Genomic DNA, 16,157 nt, shown 5'->3' on the forward strand with positions numbered 1-16,157 from the left:
TGTAAAGTGCATTACTTGAGCCATTTCACTTTTATAATAGGGTGAAGACAAAAAAATAAAAAATAAAAAAACAGGATTGAAGAATATACATCATCTATAACCTGAATACGCAAACATCTACTTTTGGCCACAGTTATCCACACAGGTGACAGTATTATCCGTTTCATCTTGAATAATTAATAAAGAAAAAAAACAAAAAAACATTTTCAATAGAATCTGAAAAGTTGGCTTTAGTTCATTTGAGGCTACATCAGGTTTAGAAAATACACAAAAGATGGAAAATGAAAGAAGCAGCACATGTTTTCGGGGGCTTCTCTCTGCATCACAGCGGCCAAAGAGATACTTGGATAAATCACACGATCAAAGGGAAGAAAATCTGTGATTTCTTTTTTTTTAATTACTGTGTTCTTATTTGAAATGTGCTAAGGGGAGGGGGGGGGGGGACAGCACTGTCACCTTTAGACGCAAGCCACATGGAGGACCTTCTTTTCAGACATCTTCAGCAGACCCACTGTATTTCAGCTCGCCATGCATCAGCACACACATCTCAATATTTTTTTTAGTTCCCCAATGTTTTTTTGTTTTGTTTTTTTTAACATAATTCAGAACTTGCTGTATCAGGATCAGTAGATCCCAGCTAAAACAAACTATATTTGAAACAACCAAAAAACACACAGAAACCACATTTCATTCTTATTTTTTTTTCTTAGTTGATAGTAAATCAGTTACATTAATTTTTAGGTTATACATTTTTAGGCTTCCTCCGTGAATATATAGACTCCTACGTTAAAGCTTAGCATTACGACCAACATGAAAGAATTAGCAAAAACCAAATTCAAGGAAACAGAGAAAAGAAAATACGAAGGATTAAGACAGAATGACGGTGAATGGACACATATTTGAACCCTCTCCCCTGTTTTGTGGAACAAAAAATACAAGAGCATAAAATTCATTAAACTTAGCAGTTACATCATTACGTAATTCTAACAAAGCAATTCAAGATGGTGAATTTGACAAATTGCTCAGGTTGACCAGGTCGTGGAAACAAGCGGAATCTGTTGTTGAAACACACAAAGAAGACGTCTTCAGGACAAACATCAAAAGAAATTTTACAAACAGAGAAAGAAAGAAAGAAGAAAAAAAGAGGGCTGTGAAAGTGTCATTAGTACAATTTTTGATTCAAATGGTGAGAGTTCTGGTTGTGAAGGACATATTTGTTGTTTCTTTCCCAAAAGCCCTTCCTCTTCTGAAATGTCTTAAGTCCTGTGTGACTTCACACTTTCCCTGATTTCTCCAGCAGTGTCACTGTTTGAGCAGTTCTTTTGACAAGTCACTGATAATTAAAAACAAAAATAAGGCTCCAGAAAAAAGTTTCTGAAATGAAAATTGTCAGTAGTAAGCCAAAAAATAGAGATTTTGTTGATCTGAATGAAAAATAGTTAAACCACTTAAGTTTTGTCATCCCAGTTCCAAGTCCCAACATTGCCTTAAGGATCCTTCAACCCTGTTGGCACAGATAAACCTATAAAGCATGGCAATGCTGCCCCCAAATGGACACAGAGGGGCATGACACGTCTGTTCCTGATTGTACTGAAATATAAAGTGGCAGTCAAACCCTGATTCAATTGGAGAGAGGAGGGGGCGGGAGCAAGAGAGAGAAAAAAAAACATCCAGTAAGAGAAAAGAACGTGATGGAACAAGAATAAAAACATGTTTTAAAAAATTAGAGTGTGTTGGCTGCTAGGTAACATTTAATCAGCTTATTATTGTCGCACAAGAATCGGTGGTTGGTGGGGCAAAAAAAATAAAACAGAAAGAAAGTAACGTTCAACAGGATTAAATAGAAAACAGAAATGAGGGGCTTGGTTGCATTTTCATATTCTTCTGTCTTTAAATCGAGTCCTACTGTAAATGATCAAGCCAAGGATAAATGTCTTCTATTGTTTATTCCTGTTTTGGCGCTCCTGTTTGAGAGGAAAAAAATACGTTAGACAAGCAACTGGTAAATATTACTACAGTAGAGTTCAGGATATCATAAAACCTTAAATAAAAGACCCTTAAGAGAGCTTTATTTTTATTTTTCACATTACAGGCATAAACTTCAACGTATTTTATTCTGAATTTTATGTGATAGACAAAAATGCATATTAGTGATGACAAAGAGAAACGTGTTTTAACAATACAAATAAAAACAATTCTAGAAAGTGTGGTGTGCTTTTATTTTAAGCTTGACAAAAATCAATACCTTGTAAAACTAACTTTGGCTGCAGTCACAGCCTCGAACTCTTTTGGGGTCTCTGTGCCAGCTTGGCACATCAATGTAAGGGACTTTCTGAAATGCTAATTCATTTTAGAAGGTTAAAAAGGTTCATTTTGCTCTCATCTAACCAGAGCATCTTACTCCATGTTTGGTGTCACCCTAGTTTGCCTCCAGCTGCTTCAGGAAAACTGGATTTTTAATTAATATCATCATCCATAAAGACTAGATTGGTGCAGAGTGTAGCTGCATCCAAAGTCACCGTGTCCAGCTTATTTTTTTTATTTTTTATTTTTTATTTCCAGTTTTAGCACACCTGAACTGAAAAAATTGCCTCTGCAGATCTTGATGAACTACTGAGGAGGCAATTGAGCCATTTCATTCACGTGTGTCGGAGCAGGGAAACATCCAAAACACAAAACTATGAGAATGTTGGATTCAAATGCATTAAACATATTCTTCCACAATTAGTTTGGACTATCACATAAAATCTCAATAAAATACACAAAGGTTTGTGGTTGGAAAAGGACAAAATGTTAAAGAATATTATGGTAAAACAACTTTTTTTAAAAAGGTAACATGTATCTATTCAATAACACAAAAAAGTTTTTAAAGAGGTGTTTCTTTCTCCCTTTAAAATATGTGTTAAATTAAACATTCTTGTTTGGCTAGAAATTCTAGCAGATGTTTACCTGATCCAACCGAGAGCGGTTCTGTATCTGAGCAGGTTCAAAAGTCTGTCAAACAAACAACAACAAAAAAATAGATAAAAACAGAAAAACATTATTAGACTCTTAGAAACCAGCATTTTTATAAAGAGCATGGTTGCACAGCATCGTCAAGCAGCCGATTTATTTAAACAGTGAGAAGGTTTTACCCACCTTGCGAACTTCCTCTTCCTCCTCCTGCCTCTTCTCATAATGAGAAAAATCGTCAAAGATGGAGGTGGTGTGTTTGTAGGTGGCGATGATCTTCAGCACCTGCTTGGCCTTCTCCAGAGGAACCTCCTGGGTATCGCGGGAGTTGGTCACTGGCTTGTTGTCGTTGTTTTCCAAGCGGATGTGGCGCAGCTGGCTGTTAGGCACGTCCTTAACAAACAACCAGTCCACGTCGAACTTGCCCTTCCACTTGTCCTGCGCCCAAACACCAGCACTGGTCCCGTAGTCCACTGGCGAGCGCATTTCTGCCACGCCACAGAAATGACCGCTGCCGTTGACGCTGAACAGCAGGTACACCGGACCCTTACCATTCATTGCACGGAAGGCTGAGTCCAGCCGCTTGTTGCCATGCTCCGTGCTGCACCAGATGGAATACTTGATGGAGCGATGAATATCATCCTCGGAGTAGCTCTTAATGATGAAAACGCGGCCGTTCTTCAGGTTCCAGTCAAAGTCCTTGGGGTTGTAGCTATGGGAGGCACGCAGCTTTTCCAGCACTGGGTGGGATTCTCCACCAGGTCCCTGACTAGTAGACGTTAAGGGGCCATTGTTCCCACCACCAACAACTCCCATCATGCCACTCCCATCTTGGCCGAGGCCACCCTGCCCGTAGCCTTGGTTACGATTGCGTGGCGCGATCCAGCGGGTCTGGGGCTGAGGTGGCTGGGTGTGGTTTTGGTAGGGTTGAGGTGGTGGCTGATGGTGCTGGTGGTGTGGCGGCTGAGGCTGTAAGGCCATAGGCTGCATCTGGGGTTGCACTAATGACTGAGGAGGTGGGGGCTGCATGGGTCCTTGCTGCATGGGGCCTTGAGGTGGCATGCCATGAGGCAGCCCAAGAGGCTGCTGCTGCAGTGGGGCTGTGGCTACTTTAGTGACTGGGCCTTTGTCCCAGGTCCCGATATTCATGTTGTGTTTAATGGGTGGTGGGGGCAGAGCCCCCCCTGGATTTTGCATCCCTGGCTTCACCTTCGATTTTAACAGCTGTGGTTTGGCAGGTTTGCTGGCAATGGCAGCCCAGGAGGTGGGTTTAGGGGGAGGCATTCCTATCGGTGTGGCTCCATTCCCTGTGGCTGCCACTGCAGGCCCACCAATCACAGACCCCACTGCCTTGACTCCTGACCCCTGACCAGTGACATCCCCTCCAATCTTCAGCCCAACCATCCCCTGTTCTAGGCTGTTCATACCAGGAGCTTTGTTCAGGGTGTCACTGTGAAACCCTGTCTGACCGTCAGGCACCAGAGTGCCCCCCAGGGAGCTGGGAGGATAGCTATAGCTGCCACCATAAGCTGAACTTTGAGTCTGCTGGCCCTGGGAGCCACTTGTGCCCCAAGCAGAGAAGGCAGGGTTTTCAGGAAAAAAGTTAAACCTGTGGGGGTAGATACTGCTTCCCAGTCCTCCTGGCTGGCCAAACACGGTGTCCGGCATAAAGTGGTGGTCTCCATTGCTCAGAGGTCCATAGGGTGTGAGGTAAGGAATTGGAGGGTCCCCACCTGTGGACCAGGGAGCTTCACTCAGAGGGTAAGGAAATCCAATGGAGGGAGCATAGTAGCTAGACATGTAGGGATCGGTGATGGATTGGTAGCTGTTGTTCTGAAATAAGATGGAATAAACAAAGAAGTGACATGGAAGCTCAATTTAAAACTGGTAAAACATGGTACAGGGTTTCTCCCAGTGTATTATAAGCCTGGCGGGTCATCAGGCTGTACTTGTCCCCCCACCAGGATAAGTGTTGTTTGTCATTTTAAATAGGTTTTTTACATAACAGTAACAGTGTGACAGTGGATGGATTAAGCTCGGTTTAAAGATTATGCAATGAACTGGGCGTGAGAAACCAATTTCACTATCTCTGCACCTGCCCTTTGGCCTCACATGTTATTATTTCAAATTATGATGCCCGGTCGTGTATCTCTGAATTTTTATAACTTTTAACCAAAAGTTTCCCTACCACTGGGCTTAGCAGAGTTTCCGGGGGGAACCTTGTGATGTCTCTTAGTTTTGACATGCAAGCAAAATGACCGTTTTGGATAATTCTTAAAAGCAGAACACTTCAATCAGGTATCTGCTTACAGTTATTATACTGTCAGATTTCATAATGGAAAATAATCAGAAAAAAAAAACAACAACACTGAAAGTATGATTTACCTGAGTAGATTGACCAGGAAGGTATGGCTCAAAGTCATTGTCATGGACAGTCTCCTTCTGATGCAGTGAACCATTTTGCACTGCAAATATAACAAAATACAAAAAGAAGCACATTTGAATTTACAATAATGGCAGATGGAGTGATGATTAAAGGGGGGATGGCAGAGGAGCTTGTTTAGATATGAAGACCTGGTGAGCTGCGAACAAAGCATGCAGCACATGAATGATTTCTTTATTGCTTCTTTGCAACTGAAATAACCACATCACCTTACTAGCTGAAACTACTTTTGGTATATTATAAACAACATGTTTTCTTTACCAAAAGACAAAAAAATATTCTTTTTAAAGGTTTCACACATACTTGTGATGCTATAAAATTACAGAAAATCTGCATACTAAATCTCCAAACCAAACAATTTTGCAAAAGCAAAAACAGATACAAATATTACACATCAATATCAAGATTTATCTGACAATAATTTAATTCTCAAATGTTTTACCCTATTATGACTTAAAATACACGATGTCAAATTAACTAACCTACGTTATAACCTATGTTAACAACAGATAAACAATGATAAAACTCTGATACTTATTTTAATAATGAAGAGCAACAAATTATTGGTTGTAATTTACCCCATGAAAAGATATGCCACACATAACCAGATTAAATGGTTTGCTTCATTGATACCGAATAATCCTAATAATAAAATGCTGGAAAATATGACATCCTACAAAGCATGTGAACAAAAAGTGAAAACGTTTTAACTAGAATCTAAGCCAGCAGCTTGCTTCTGAGAAGAAAAATACAAAATATAAAGCTAAATTAAAATTTATATAACTAATAGCCCTCTTACTATCTGTCCATGTAACAAGCTCATAAATGAATGTAGTATAATTAATTAAAATAGTTCCCGTTAACAACTATGAACATCTGAAGTCTTCACTAGAATACTACAATAAAGACCATAAATATTCAATTTCTTTGATAAAACAAAAAAACTTTCATTACAATAAGTCTTACAATATATGACAAAATACCAATATATGGTGCATTTTACATATGCATCTAATAAAATACGTTCTATGGCTGCTGTTTGCGTTGCTGGCTTCATGCCCCCCTCAAAAACTATTTGTTATTGCAGGTTGTAGCTTGGAGATTTTCCAGTGAAAACAAAAATACCCAGAATGTCATTTGATTTTCCCCCACCCCCGATTTCTGACCTTGAAAGGCATGGCATATGCAGGATCTGCCTTAAGATTTGTATCATTTTTAAAAATCAATACAACACATTTGATTTGATAGATGAGCAGATGCATAATTAACCCGGGCCAGGACCAGATTTCCTCAAATGATTTAACTCGTTATGCTTTTTGGGAAAGGAACATATTTTTGGTTTTAGGTAGAACGCTCTATCACTGTATTAATGACTAAATTAAATTCCGCAGGAGCAAATTTGATCTTTGAGCAAAAAATGTAGCACTTGTTGGAATAGAAATTAAGGGGCATAAATCACCCTAAAATTTCAGCTTCTCAGATACATGATCCTGGTATGATTGAAAAGCTTAGTTTTGCTTTTAGATTAATTTCTGTTGACAACTCCAAAGGCTGTTAACATACTGATTTAAAAGATTTTTTATTTTCCTTTGGTAAATATGTACTTTCATACAGAAAATATGTCCATCACTCATTGACAAATTTTATATACATTATCATAAACCCAACAAAAATACTTGTGTCCTTTGGCAAATTAAATAGAACCGCCACATTAATACTATAAAAATATAATTGTGTCATCACGTACCTTTAGACGCTTGTCCCTTTGATCTCTGCGTTTGGGTTGATCCAGAAAAACAAAACAAGAAACAATGTTATTTTTTTTAATAATTATGACTGTATATTAAGAATGTGTACTATTTATATGATCAATATGCATGAGATCAGTCTGCCAATTTCATTAAAGAGGCTAGGCAGGATATTTATAAAAACGTAGTCCTGTAGTGGACAAACACGATGGTTAGTTACTGTCAGCTGTATTGCATATTATATAATTTTCTGAACATCTCAAGTCAACTAGCCAGCAAATGCTAGCCACACTTCAGTAACAACTTCTGCATCACAGCAACCTTAAAATGGCTTTCTAAACGCCAGTGGTTCTTAAAGCAACATGAATACATGTTTTCCAGAAGGTATTTCTCTCGGAAAACACTCAGCAACACATTCCACCAAAAGTTACTGTTCAAAGAGCAAGTTACCTTGTGCCATTATGTAAATCTGTTTACGTTAACTAGCTTTAGGTTTTACCAAATCAAATGGTGGGATTTTTGCAGCTATGTAGCTTACAAAACACACGATTTCTGTAAAAGATACATCTGACAACGTGATGCATGCAGAGCTACAGATGTCATCTCTCTTGAACGTCAATAAAACCCTTGATCATTTTCACGGAATGCAGCCAACTCGCTAGCTACATGCCAACGCTAATGGCTAGCTAGCACTTCCGACGAATAGCCATAGCCTAATAAATCGATAACGTTAGCAGGTAGTTAGCTCGCAAGCTCTCAACTGGCGAGATAAGTCGTCCTTCGTACCTGAGGGTCAATGCTTGTGGTAGACATAATTCATTAAGCAAGTCCCTGGTTTTCTCACGGAGCCTGAGCTTGTGACTGAATTTCAACCCCCGTGATTTGCAAGCAAGTTCACAGCTCAGTTGGAGTTAGCTTCAGGGCTAACAGCGCCGCTTAGCTTATGGCTAGTAGTTGTAGCGCAGGCTCAGCTGAGTATTCTCCCAACTTCCACAGTTCAAGTCAGACGCCTCAGATTCTGTATCCCAGAGGTTTCCAGTCCGAGTTCAGCTTTTCCGAGGTTAAGCGCGTATCGTCGTGTGGCACCCTGTGGATCTTGGATATTTATGTCTCCGTTCGCCTCTCACTTAGTCTCTTTTTTTAATTCCACAGAGAGAGTACTCCTCGGTTACGTTAAAGCCCCGCACACTTCCCCAATGGCTGCTCCATCCGGGCTCTGAGCTGTCGCTGTAATTCACGTCCTCCCCCGCGGGGTGGCAAAACTTTCAGCATCTTCTCCAATAACCATAGGAGGCTGAGATAATAAAAATCCAAGTTCATATCAATAAACTAGAATATCTTCGGACAGGTAGCCTTCATTACATTTAGCGTTATATATTCACTTTGATCATTACAGCCAATGACAAACCCAAAATTCTGAGACTAACATATTTTTTTAACAGATTACTTTTTTGTTAATTTTGTTTTGTTTTATCAAAACACGCGCCCCCACTGTTGCTCTTAGCAGAGGAGGTGAGAGTACCCAAGAATTGTACTCACGTAAAAGTAGCACCACTTGAACATATTTTGCTCAAGTAAAAGTAAAAAGTAGTCATCCAAAAAATTACAATTAAGACTAAAAAGTATTTGGTAAAAAGTCTACTCAAGTACTGGGTAAGTGATCAAATTATCAGTCATTTAATATTTCAGTGATTCTTGAGAATAGGGACCAAACAGGTCCTATGGATAAAGTACAAAATGTAAATAAAATATACACAAAATATATATATTTTCAAATATCTGACTAAACTAACCTGGGTCATGTGAGCACAACAATGTATATATTTTTTATTTTAAACATTGTAGTCGGTGAATGATGCCTGTAAAATCCCTTGTCCAGGAACAGAACTCATTACATTATAATAGTTTAAAACAATTAAGGAAATACTAACATTATATATTATGACAATTAAGTATAAGTAGTCATATAAATAATTATAAAAGTATCAATAAATTGAATTAAAAATAAATGTTATATATTTTCCAACTCCTTTGAAATTTGTTCCTATTTTTGTCAACACCATCAGACATGAAAAGAAATTAAAAAAAATCTTCTTATTGGGGGGCACCAGAACGTCTGAGGACCGCAGGAGCTCTTTCTTTCTCTTCCTTTGCTAAGAGGGCTAGTTAGCTCTGGTTAGCTTATGTTATTCTTTAGTTTTTTCTTCTTTTTATTCCTAAGTTGCTCGTCACAACCATGATGTATCAACACCATAACTGACAATTTACCAAACTTTGATGAAATTTTGTGAGATAAAAGGTTACATTTAGTATATTGTAAAGATTTCATGGACCTGATGAGCTACAATATGGCCTCCTTCAGAATAACATCATATAAATTGAGGTAGTTTGGCATTTCGTCAACTCCATCAGATGTCAACTCCATCAGTTTTTCTGACTCTTTCAGTGAAATTGCTGTCAAATCTCACTTAAATGTGCAATTAATTCATTTTAATGTATTTTACATAAATTGCATTACTTCACATGTATCAAGTTTTTCATTTTACTCACTAGCTTGTCACCGCCTTCAGCTCTGTGTCAACTCCGTCATGAACTGTCAACTCCGTAAAGATAGACTTTTTGTTGTTTTTTGTTTTAAATAATATTTTTTTGTTTCTTGAGAAGCATTTGTCTGTAAATGAGTAAAATATCACTAATAGGGTGTTTTAAAAATAATTTTATATTTATTTTTGTCAGATGGTGATGACAAAGTTCTGAGTCAGGTCGATTAAAAATGTAATTTTTAATTTTTTAAAAAATTTTTTAGCATGTTCACATTTCCAAAACATTATTTGTCATATTTGCATACATAAGGTTGAGAAATACAAAAAAAAAAAATATGGGAAAATTAAAACCCATTTTGTCCCTATTCTCAAGAATCACTGATTTACAAATTGCACCATCAAATGGACCAAAATATAAAGTTAAGAGGAAATGTTGGTATTTTAAGGATGAGAATAATTCATATAAGTAGCAAAAAATAACCAAATCAGGCCTTTTTTTTCAAAATCAGTTTCTCTCAACACAAAAATTATGAAACTTTAACAAAAACTGTCCGGTGAATTTTTGGTTAAAAAATGTTTGTATTTCATTCAGTGGATAGAGAATCCAGACATTTTACTCAAGTAAAAGTAGATATACTTCACAATAAAAATTCTCAAGTAAAAGTAAAAAGCACAGCATCGTAAAAATTCTCCCAAAAGTATAAAAAAGTACCAGAACTCAAAAAACTAGTAACACAAAAAGCTACTTAAGTACTTAAGTAAATGCAACTGAGTAAATGCAGCTAGTTACTATCCAACTCTAGCTCTTAGCAACTTTGTCAATACAACAAAAAGAACTGAGTAATTTTTAAAATGTAAAGGTAATACATTTTATGGTAGTTTCAGAATTGTTGCACACGAGTAGTGTTAAAAGTATTTTGTTGCGAAGTCTATTCCTAATCGTCACTTTAGTTGTGTGTTTTTCTATTGTAATGCATACAGTTGAGCTGCTGCTCATCCATGTTGCGTGCGGTATTTAGTGTTTTGTTTTTTGTTTTTCCTTCTGCAGAATCTGTTAGTGCAAGCGAGGTCAGGAGATGTCAGCAGACTGTGCTTTCCTGCAGGCCCTCTCATATCAGAAAGATCAGCTCATGTGAGACTTGTGTGGAAAATGACACGTGGTAAAAATATGGCCGCAGTGATCATCAATTATCTCATGTGCAATTATCAGATCTGGATACAAATTTTTGAAATTGCATCTATTGCATCTATTGAGTAGATAAATCTTATACATATGCACGACATGCATGATTGCAAATCACATGGAGATTGTAAGCACAGTTAAAGGCATAATAATTTTGAAGTTGAGTTAAATGTCAAATAATAGTAATCGGTGTGAGAAGTTATCTGAGTTCAAAACTATGTCATCAAGACCCATGAGGTCCTTATTTTATTTGTCTCATAAAAACTGTGTAATTGAGCCAAAACCACACACAGATCTACATTTAAACAGGAGAACTACCCTGTTTACGTAGCTACACTGAAAAAGGGCCTTGTTAGAGCAGAGTCACGTTAAACTAGAAAATGTTTTGAAAGCAATTGTTCAGATTTATCAGATTTTTATTTACCATGTTTGAAAAACATATTTTCTTTTCCTTCCTCTTTACAATTATGAACTAATTTGTTTTGCTTCATTGTGTTCTTTCCCCCCTGAGGTGCAGCCATAGGACAGGCATGGCGTGTCATTCAATCAAGGATCAATGAGCATACATTCTGGCAGTTGGAGGGTTTTCTAGAAAACTTTCTCCTGTAGGCCGCTGCACAGGACCCCGCTGCTCATCATATTATTTCAGCTGTTGTTCTGCACTCACCTTCAGTGTGTGTTCCACTATGTACCGCGAAAGGACTGACTGGCACAGGACAAAACGAGAGAGAAAAGTCCGCATGCTACAGAATGTCGGATGACAGGAGTACTATGCTGCGCATCCTTGAGGAGCCTCGGATGCGGGAGGAAGCGGAGAGACTTCGGACCTTCCAGAACTGGCCTGCAGATGCACAAGTAGCTTCAGGAGACCTGGCTAAGGCGGGCTTCTTCTTCCTGGGTTCTGGGGACAAAGTCCAGTGTTTCTGCTGTGGAGGGGTTTTAAGGTTCTGGGAGCAGGGTGACAGCCCCGCCGTTGAGCATAAGCGTCATTTCCCTACTTGCAGCTTCATACTGGGTCGAACTGTGGGGAATATTCCACTGGCGGTGGGCTCCTCAGACTCTGTGGATGGCCAGCTGTTGAGTCAGCTCCAGAGGATGACTATGGATGACCAGGGAACAGCTGGGCAAGCAGTGTATCCCGAGATGGAGACAGAGGACTCTCGACTTACCACTTTCCACAACTGGCCCACTGAGGCCTCGGTGCAGCCAGATGTTCTGGCCCAAGCAGGGTTTTTCTACACAGGTACTTACTATCGTTTCCCTATCGGAAGTACTAAACTATGACATTTTCAATGAGCTCCCTTCCTTAGCAGTTTTTAGGCAAAACATGAGCATCCACTAGAATGTTTCAGTAGACGTTGACTGGTCTAGTGGCCTCCTCTATGTGAGAGTTCATGCTACAATAGTTCCAGCTGAGTCAGGACGTTGTTAACAGAACAACCTGGACAAAACAGGAACTGCTAGGCAACATGCAATGAGGACTCTTTTTATTTATAATTTAATTTATAAAATACCATTAAAAAACATTTCAAACAAACCTGTCCTTTCTATTACTGTCTTCTAGATTGAGAGAGGCAGGGACAGAAATTTTAAGTACATTTTTATTTATATATCAAATGCAGCCGTTCGTCCTTAGCATAGATTTCTTTGACTATCTGAACCAGAAAGCAGTTGTTTTTGGTTTGTATTTGAAATATATACAACATAAGAGGTTTGTCCATCAAGCTTGAAAGTCTAGCGAGTCTTTATTCAATCAAACTCTGTCTAAAGAATTTTTTTTTTAATGTCAGGTCATGGTGACAATGTCAAATGCTTCTTCTGTGATGGAGGACTGAGGAACTGGGAGTCAGGGGATGACCCCTGGCAGGAACATGCCAAGTGGTTTCCAAGGTAACAACAGGGCTGTAACAGTGAGATGAGAAAATATAAGCTAAACACAAAAATTATATTTTTATTATGCACAGTGACATCTATAAGATTTAACCACTACCGATGAATCAATAATTCTCACGTGTCATTGTGTGAGTGACACGTGATGTCATGAGTGTTATGTCCACTGTAAGATTTGCTCCACATGTCATATTGCATTTAAGCCGGAAACATTTTGATCTCATGTAACCACAGCACATTTTTACACCTAAATGGCTTGTGGCAGAAATGAGACGTCACGTGGGGTTTCTTTCATCTTCTTGCCCCATAAAGCCTGGATTTGAAGAGGGAACAACTTAACAGTTATTCTGTCATCAGAATCTCCCATCTGAACGGCGGATCTCTGAAATCTCTCCAGGGATAAGACGGGGCTTTTGGCTGAATTAGTGATTAATCCTCTTCTTTTCCCAGCCTTACAATTTAGGTGGATGGTCATGTTTTGGTACATATGCATTTATTTGATTTAGAAATATCAGAATGAAAGGGAATGAATACAAAAGCATGTCACATTTTTCAGTTTTCTTTTTTGTTTTTTTCAAATGTGCTATTTCCCTTTGACTTAAAAATGAAGCCTCACACTGGAATTTTTTAAGGGATCATACCTGTTGCCTATCTTAAAAGCATCCTCCTTACATTCCTCAGATGTGAGTTTTTAATCCAGTCACGAGGGCAGGAGTACATTAGCAACATCCAGGATGCTCATTTCCACCTGGGTGATACCATGGTAAGAGTCCTATTCCTTTAATTAATAATGACTTAAAATACATAGATACATGACTTGATTAGACTTGTGTATAAATGCCAGTTTGTTATTTATTGACTTAAATAATTCATTGTAATTGAAAAACAAAAACTTGGTTTCCAGGGAGGATCACAGACATCCACAGGCAGAGACGTTGGTGGCAGAAATGGTAAGTCTTACCAAGATTGAAAATGGTACAAAAATCATGTATTAATAGAGAGATGAGAAAAACAATGGCGTCTGATCTGTCTGATCCCAGATTCAAAGTTTCAACATGTCTTTTTGATTTGAACTTCTTGATTATTTCTGTCCAACTTTGCAAATTACAGATTTTCTGGCTGACAAAACGTATTGCACAATCTCTGTTTTAAGCCTCAAATTAACCTCAAAGTAAAATTTTTTCCTCATAAAGCAGGTTCACTTTCTTTACATGGTGAAAAATATATGTTGCTATACAATAAGTAAGGTGAATGTTCTCCGTTTTTCTCTTCCACTTTTGTTTGATATCGTACCAATCTGAGGTCTCAGGTCGTGTGCAAAGCCAGTATGGTATTCGGCTTCTAGTCTGAAGTCATCTTCCTCTCTTCTCCAACCGTCTTATCCTTCAGATATGGTCGGAGGCCTGGGAGCTTCATCAGCCATGCTCTCTCCTGTTGTGCAGACTGTGCTGCAGATGGGGTTTGAAGCCGGCGTGGTGGAGAGTCTGGTCCAGACCAAGTACCTGCTGACAGGCCAGTACTACACCTCAGTGTCTGAGCTGGTTACTGATGTTCTGCAAGCAGAAGAGGAGGAGAGGCAGGCAGGGCCAAACAGCAGAGGTAACAGAGATGGGAACAAACTTAAATATTTACTAGACTGCTGTGCTTTAGGAGATTTATCCATGTTTTATAAATCAATAAATTGACTTTTTTTCAGCTTATTCTTACTCCCGTGTTGAACATGTTACTATTTGTAGAAAATGCCTTTTTTTTATCAGTAATTAAGGGAGTAATTTTCTTACTTTTTGCATAAAAAACAAGGTTTTCTGATGTACTTGGGTGGATTTTGTACAGTTTTGCAAATTCACTGATGATTTTGTAGGAATCCCAACTTTATGAGCAAATCAATATGTATTCTAAAAACCTATGATCCTCTTTCAAGTTGCAACTTCTGACATGTGGTCTGTTGACCCATGCTATCAGGACTAATACAAATTAATAATAAAAATTCTAGACATATTCTGCCAAATAAACTATTAGACACAGATACATAAACTATTATTTCTGGAAGTAGAGAAGTGCAATTAATCTCCAATAAAGTTAAAGATGCAATTTTAATCAAAACATTTTAGCAATAGAAAACTGGAATACCTGTTCTGACAACTGCTAAAGGGGTTGCTTCAGGGAAATTTAGCATCCTGAAGCTAAATTTCCCTACCAAAGCCCTACCAAAACATTACCACCATGAATAACAAAACAGGAAAAAAAGCATAAAAAGTTTTTAAACTAATATGTAGTGTGATATAAACAGCAGTAATTATGAGTTTCAATAACAGAAATGCATATTTTGTATGTTATTGAAACCGTGTCAAGAGAAAGTAAAAGTAGGTAAAGGCAAGATCAGACCTTCTCTATAGCCAATCATTCCTCTGAGAAGGAAAAGTTCATACAAAATACAAAATGAGAAAACACATTAATACTTGCAGTGCAACACGATGCACAAACTGAAGGTCCTGACATGGCTTGCAAGCCAGCCCAATGATCTCATTGAATTAGAAACCTTTTGGGAAAGAAATATGGAGCATCAGCTCAGACTTTTGCAACAAGCTAAACATCACGATCTCACAACTTTTGGTTACAGAAAATGTCTGTTGTACATAAACATTATTACAAATATGTAATATTTGATTTTGCATCTCATTTAATTGAAAGTAAGTGGACCTTTGGAAAGGAGGACTTAATTTTAAAACGAGTGATATAATGTAAAAACACGACTTTGACCAGCTGCAGAATTGAAACACTCAGTTTTAATTAAAGCTAAGTCCTTTATGTTGTGTCTTAAATTTGTTCAATTTAGAACAAGAGAGGAGCCTGGGATCCAGTGCAGGAAACATGAGGACCGAGACACCCATCCCAAAGAGAGGTCTGCATACTTGTGAAATCCAATTATAATGAATTGGCATTTTATTTAGTTTTTTTCTATTTTACCTATCTTGACGTTTTAGTCGCAGGTCCTACCCCAACCAATTAAACTTTTTTGTTTGTGTTTCCCACCAGTAAAGGATCAAAGTCCCGAGGAGCTGCTGAGGCAGCTGCAGGAAGAGAGAACCTGTAAAGTCTGCATGGACAAGCTGGTATCCATCGTCTTCATCCCCTGCGGTCACCTGGTGGTTTGTGGCGATTGCGCCACCAGCCTGCGTCACTGCCCCATCTGCAGAGCTGTCATCAGAGGCAGCGTTCGTGCTTTTATGTCTTAGGGCCGTAGTTAAAAACTGCTGCTGCACTGGTGTTGCACAGTATCCCTTTGAATTTGCACTGCCTGCAAATTTTTTTTTAATGAATTTATAAAAATAAGGAGTGCTGCTTTTATAATGTTATACAATAAAACTTTTAGGTTTCACTTGTGCACTGTGATCATT

General features: G+C 38.3%; 2 protein-coding genes across 4 annotated transcripts; one reads left to right on the forward strand and one right to left on the reverse strand.

The window, feature by feature from the left end:
* Positions 1-681: 681 nt before the first annotated feature.
* LOC103467496 (YTH domain-containing family protein 1) lies at positions 682-8,381 on the reverse strand. The gene is made up of 6 exons (XM_008413931.2): positions 7,930-8,381; positions 7,143-7,167; positions 5,338-5,417; positions 3,139-4,785; positions 2,950-2,994; positions 682-1,964 (listed from the first exon to the last, which is right to left on the reverse strand). The coding sequence occupies exons 1-6, from the start codon at positions 7,954-7,956 to the stop codon at positions 1,938-1,940; spliced, it is 1,851 nt and encodes a 616-aa protein (XP_008412153.1). The 5' UTR covers positions 7,957-8,381; the 3' UTR covers positions 682-1,937.
* A 3,127-nt stretch (positions 8,382-11,508) lies between these two features.
* On the forward strand, positions 11,509-16,138 carry birc7 (baculoviral IAP repeat containing 7). Of its 3 annotated transcripts, none has more exons than XM_008413928.2 (7): positions 11,509-12,112; positions 12,660-12,759; positions 13,441-13,522; positions 13,652-13,709; positions 14,149-14,358; positions 15,596-15,661; positions 15,796-16,138. In XM_008413928.2, the coding sequence occupies exons 1-7, from the start codon at positions 11,620-11,622 to the stop codon at positions 15,993-15,995; spliced, it is 1,209 nt and encodes a 402-aa protein (XP_008412150.1). In that variant the 5' UTR covers positions 11,509-11,619; the 3' UTR covers positions 15,996-16,138. The 3 variants fall into 3 exon arrangements, with proteins under 3 accessions (XP_008412150.1, XP_008412152.1, XP_008412151.1); XM_008413930.2 differs by having other exon boundaries at positions 14,149-14,271; XM_008413929.2 differs by having other exon boundaries at positions 11,510-12,112; positions 13,664-13,709.
* Positions 16,139-16,157: the final 19 nt, after the last annotated feature.

The sequence above is a fragment of the Poecilia reticulata genome, linkage group LG7 (genome assembly GCF_000633615.1).
Source record: "Poecilia reticulata strain Guanapo linkage group LG7, Guppy_female_1.0+MT, whole genome shotgun sequence".
NCBI lineage: Eukaryota > Metazoa > Chordata > Actinopteri > Cyprinodontiformes > Poeciliidae > Poecilia > Poecilia reticulata.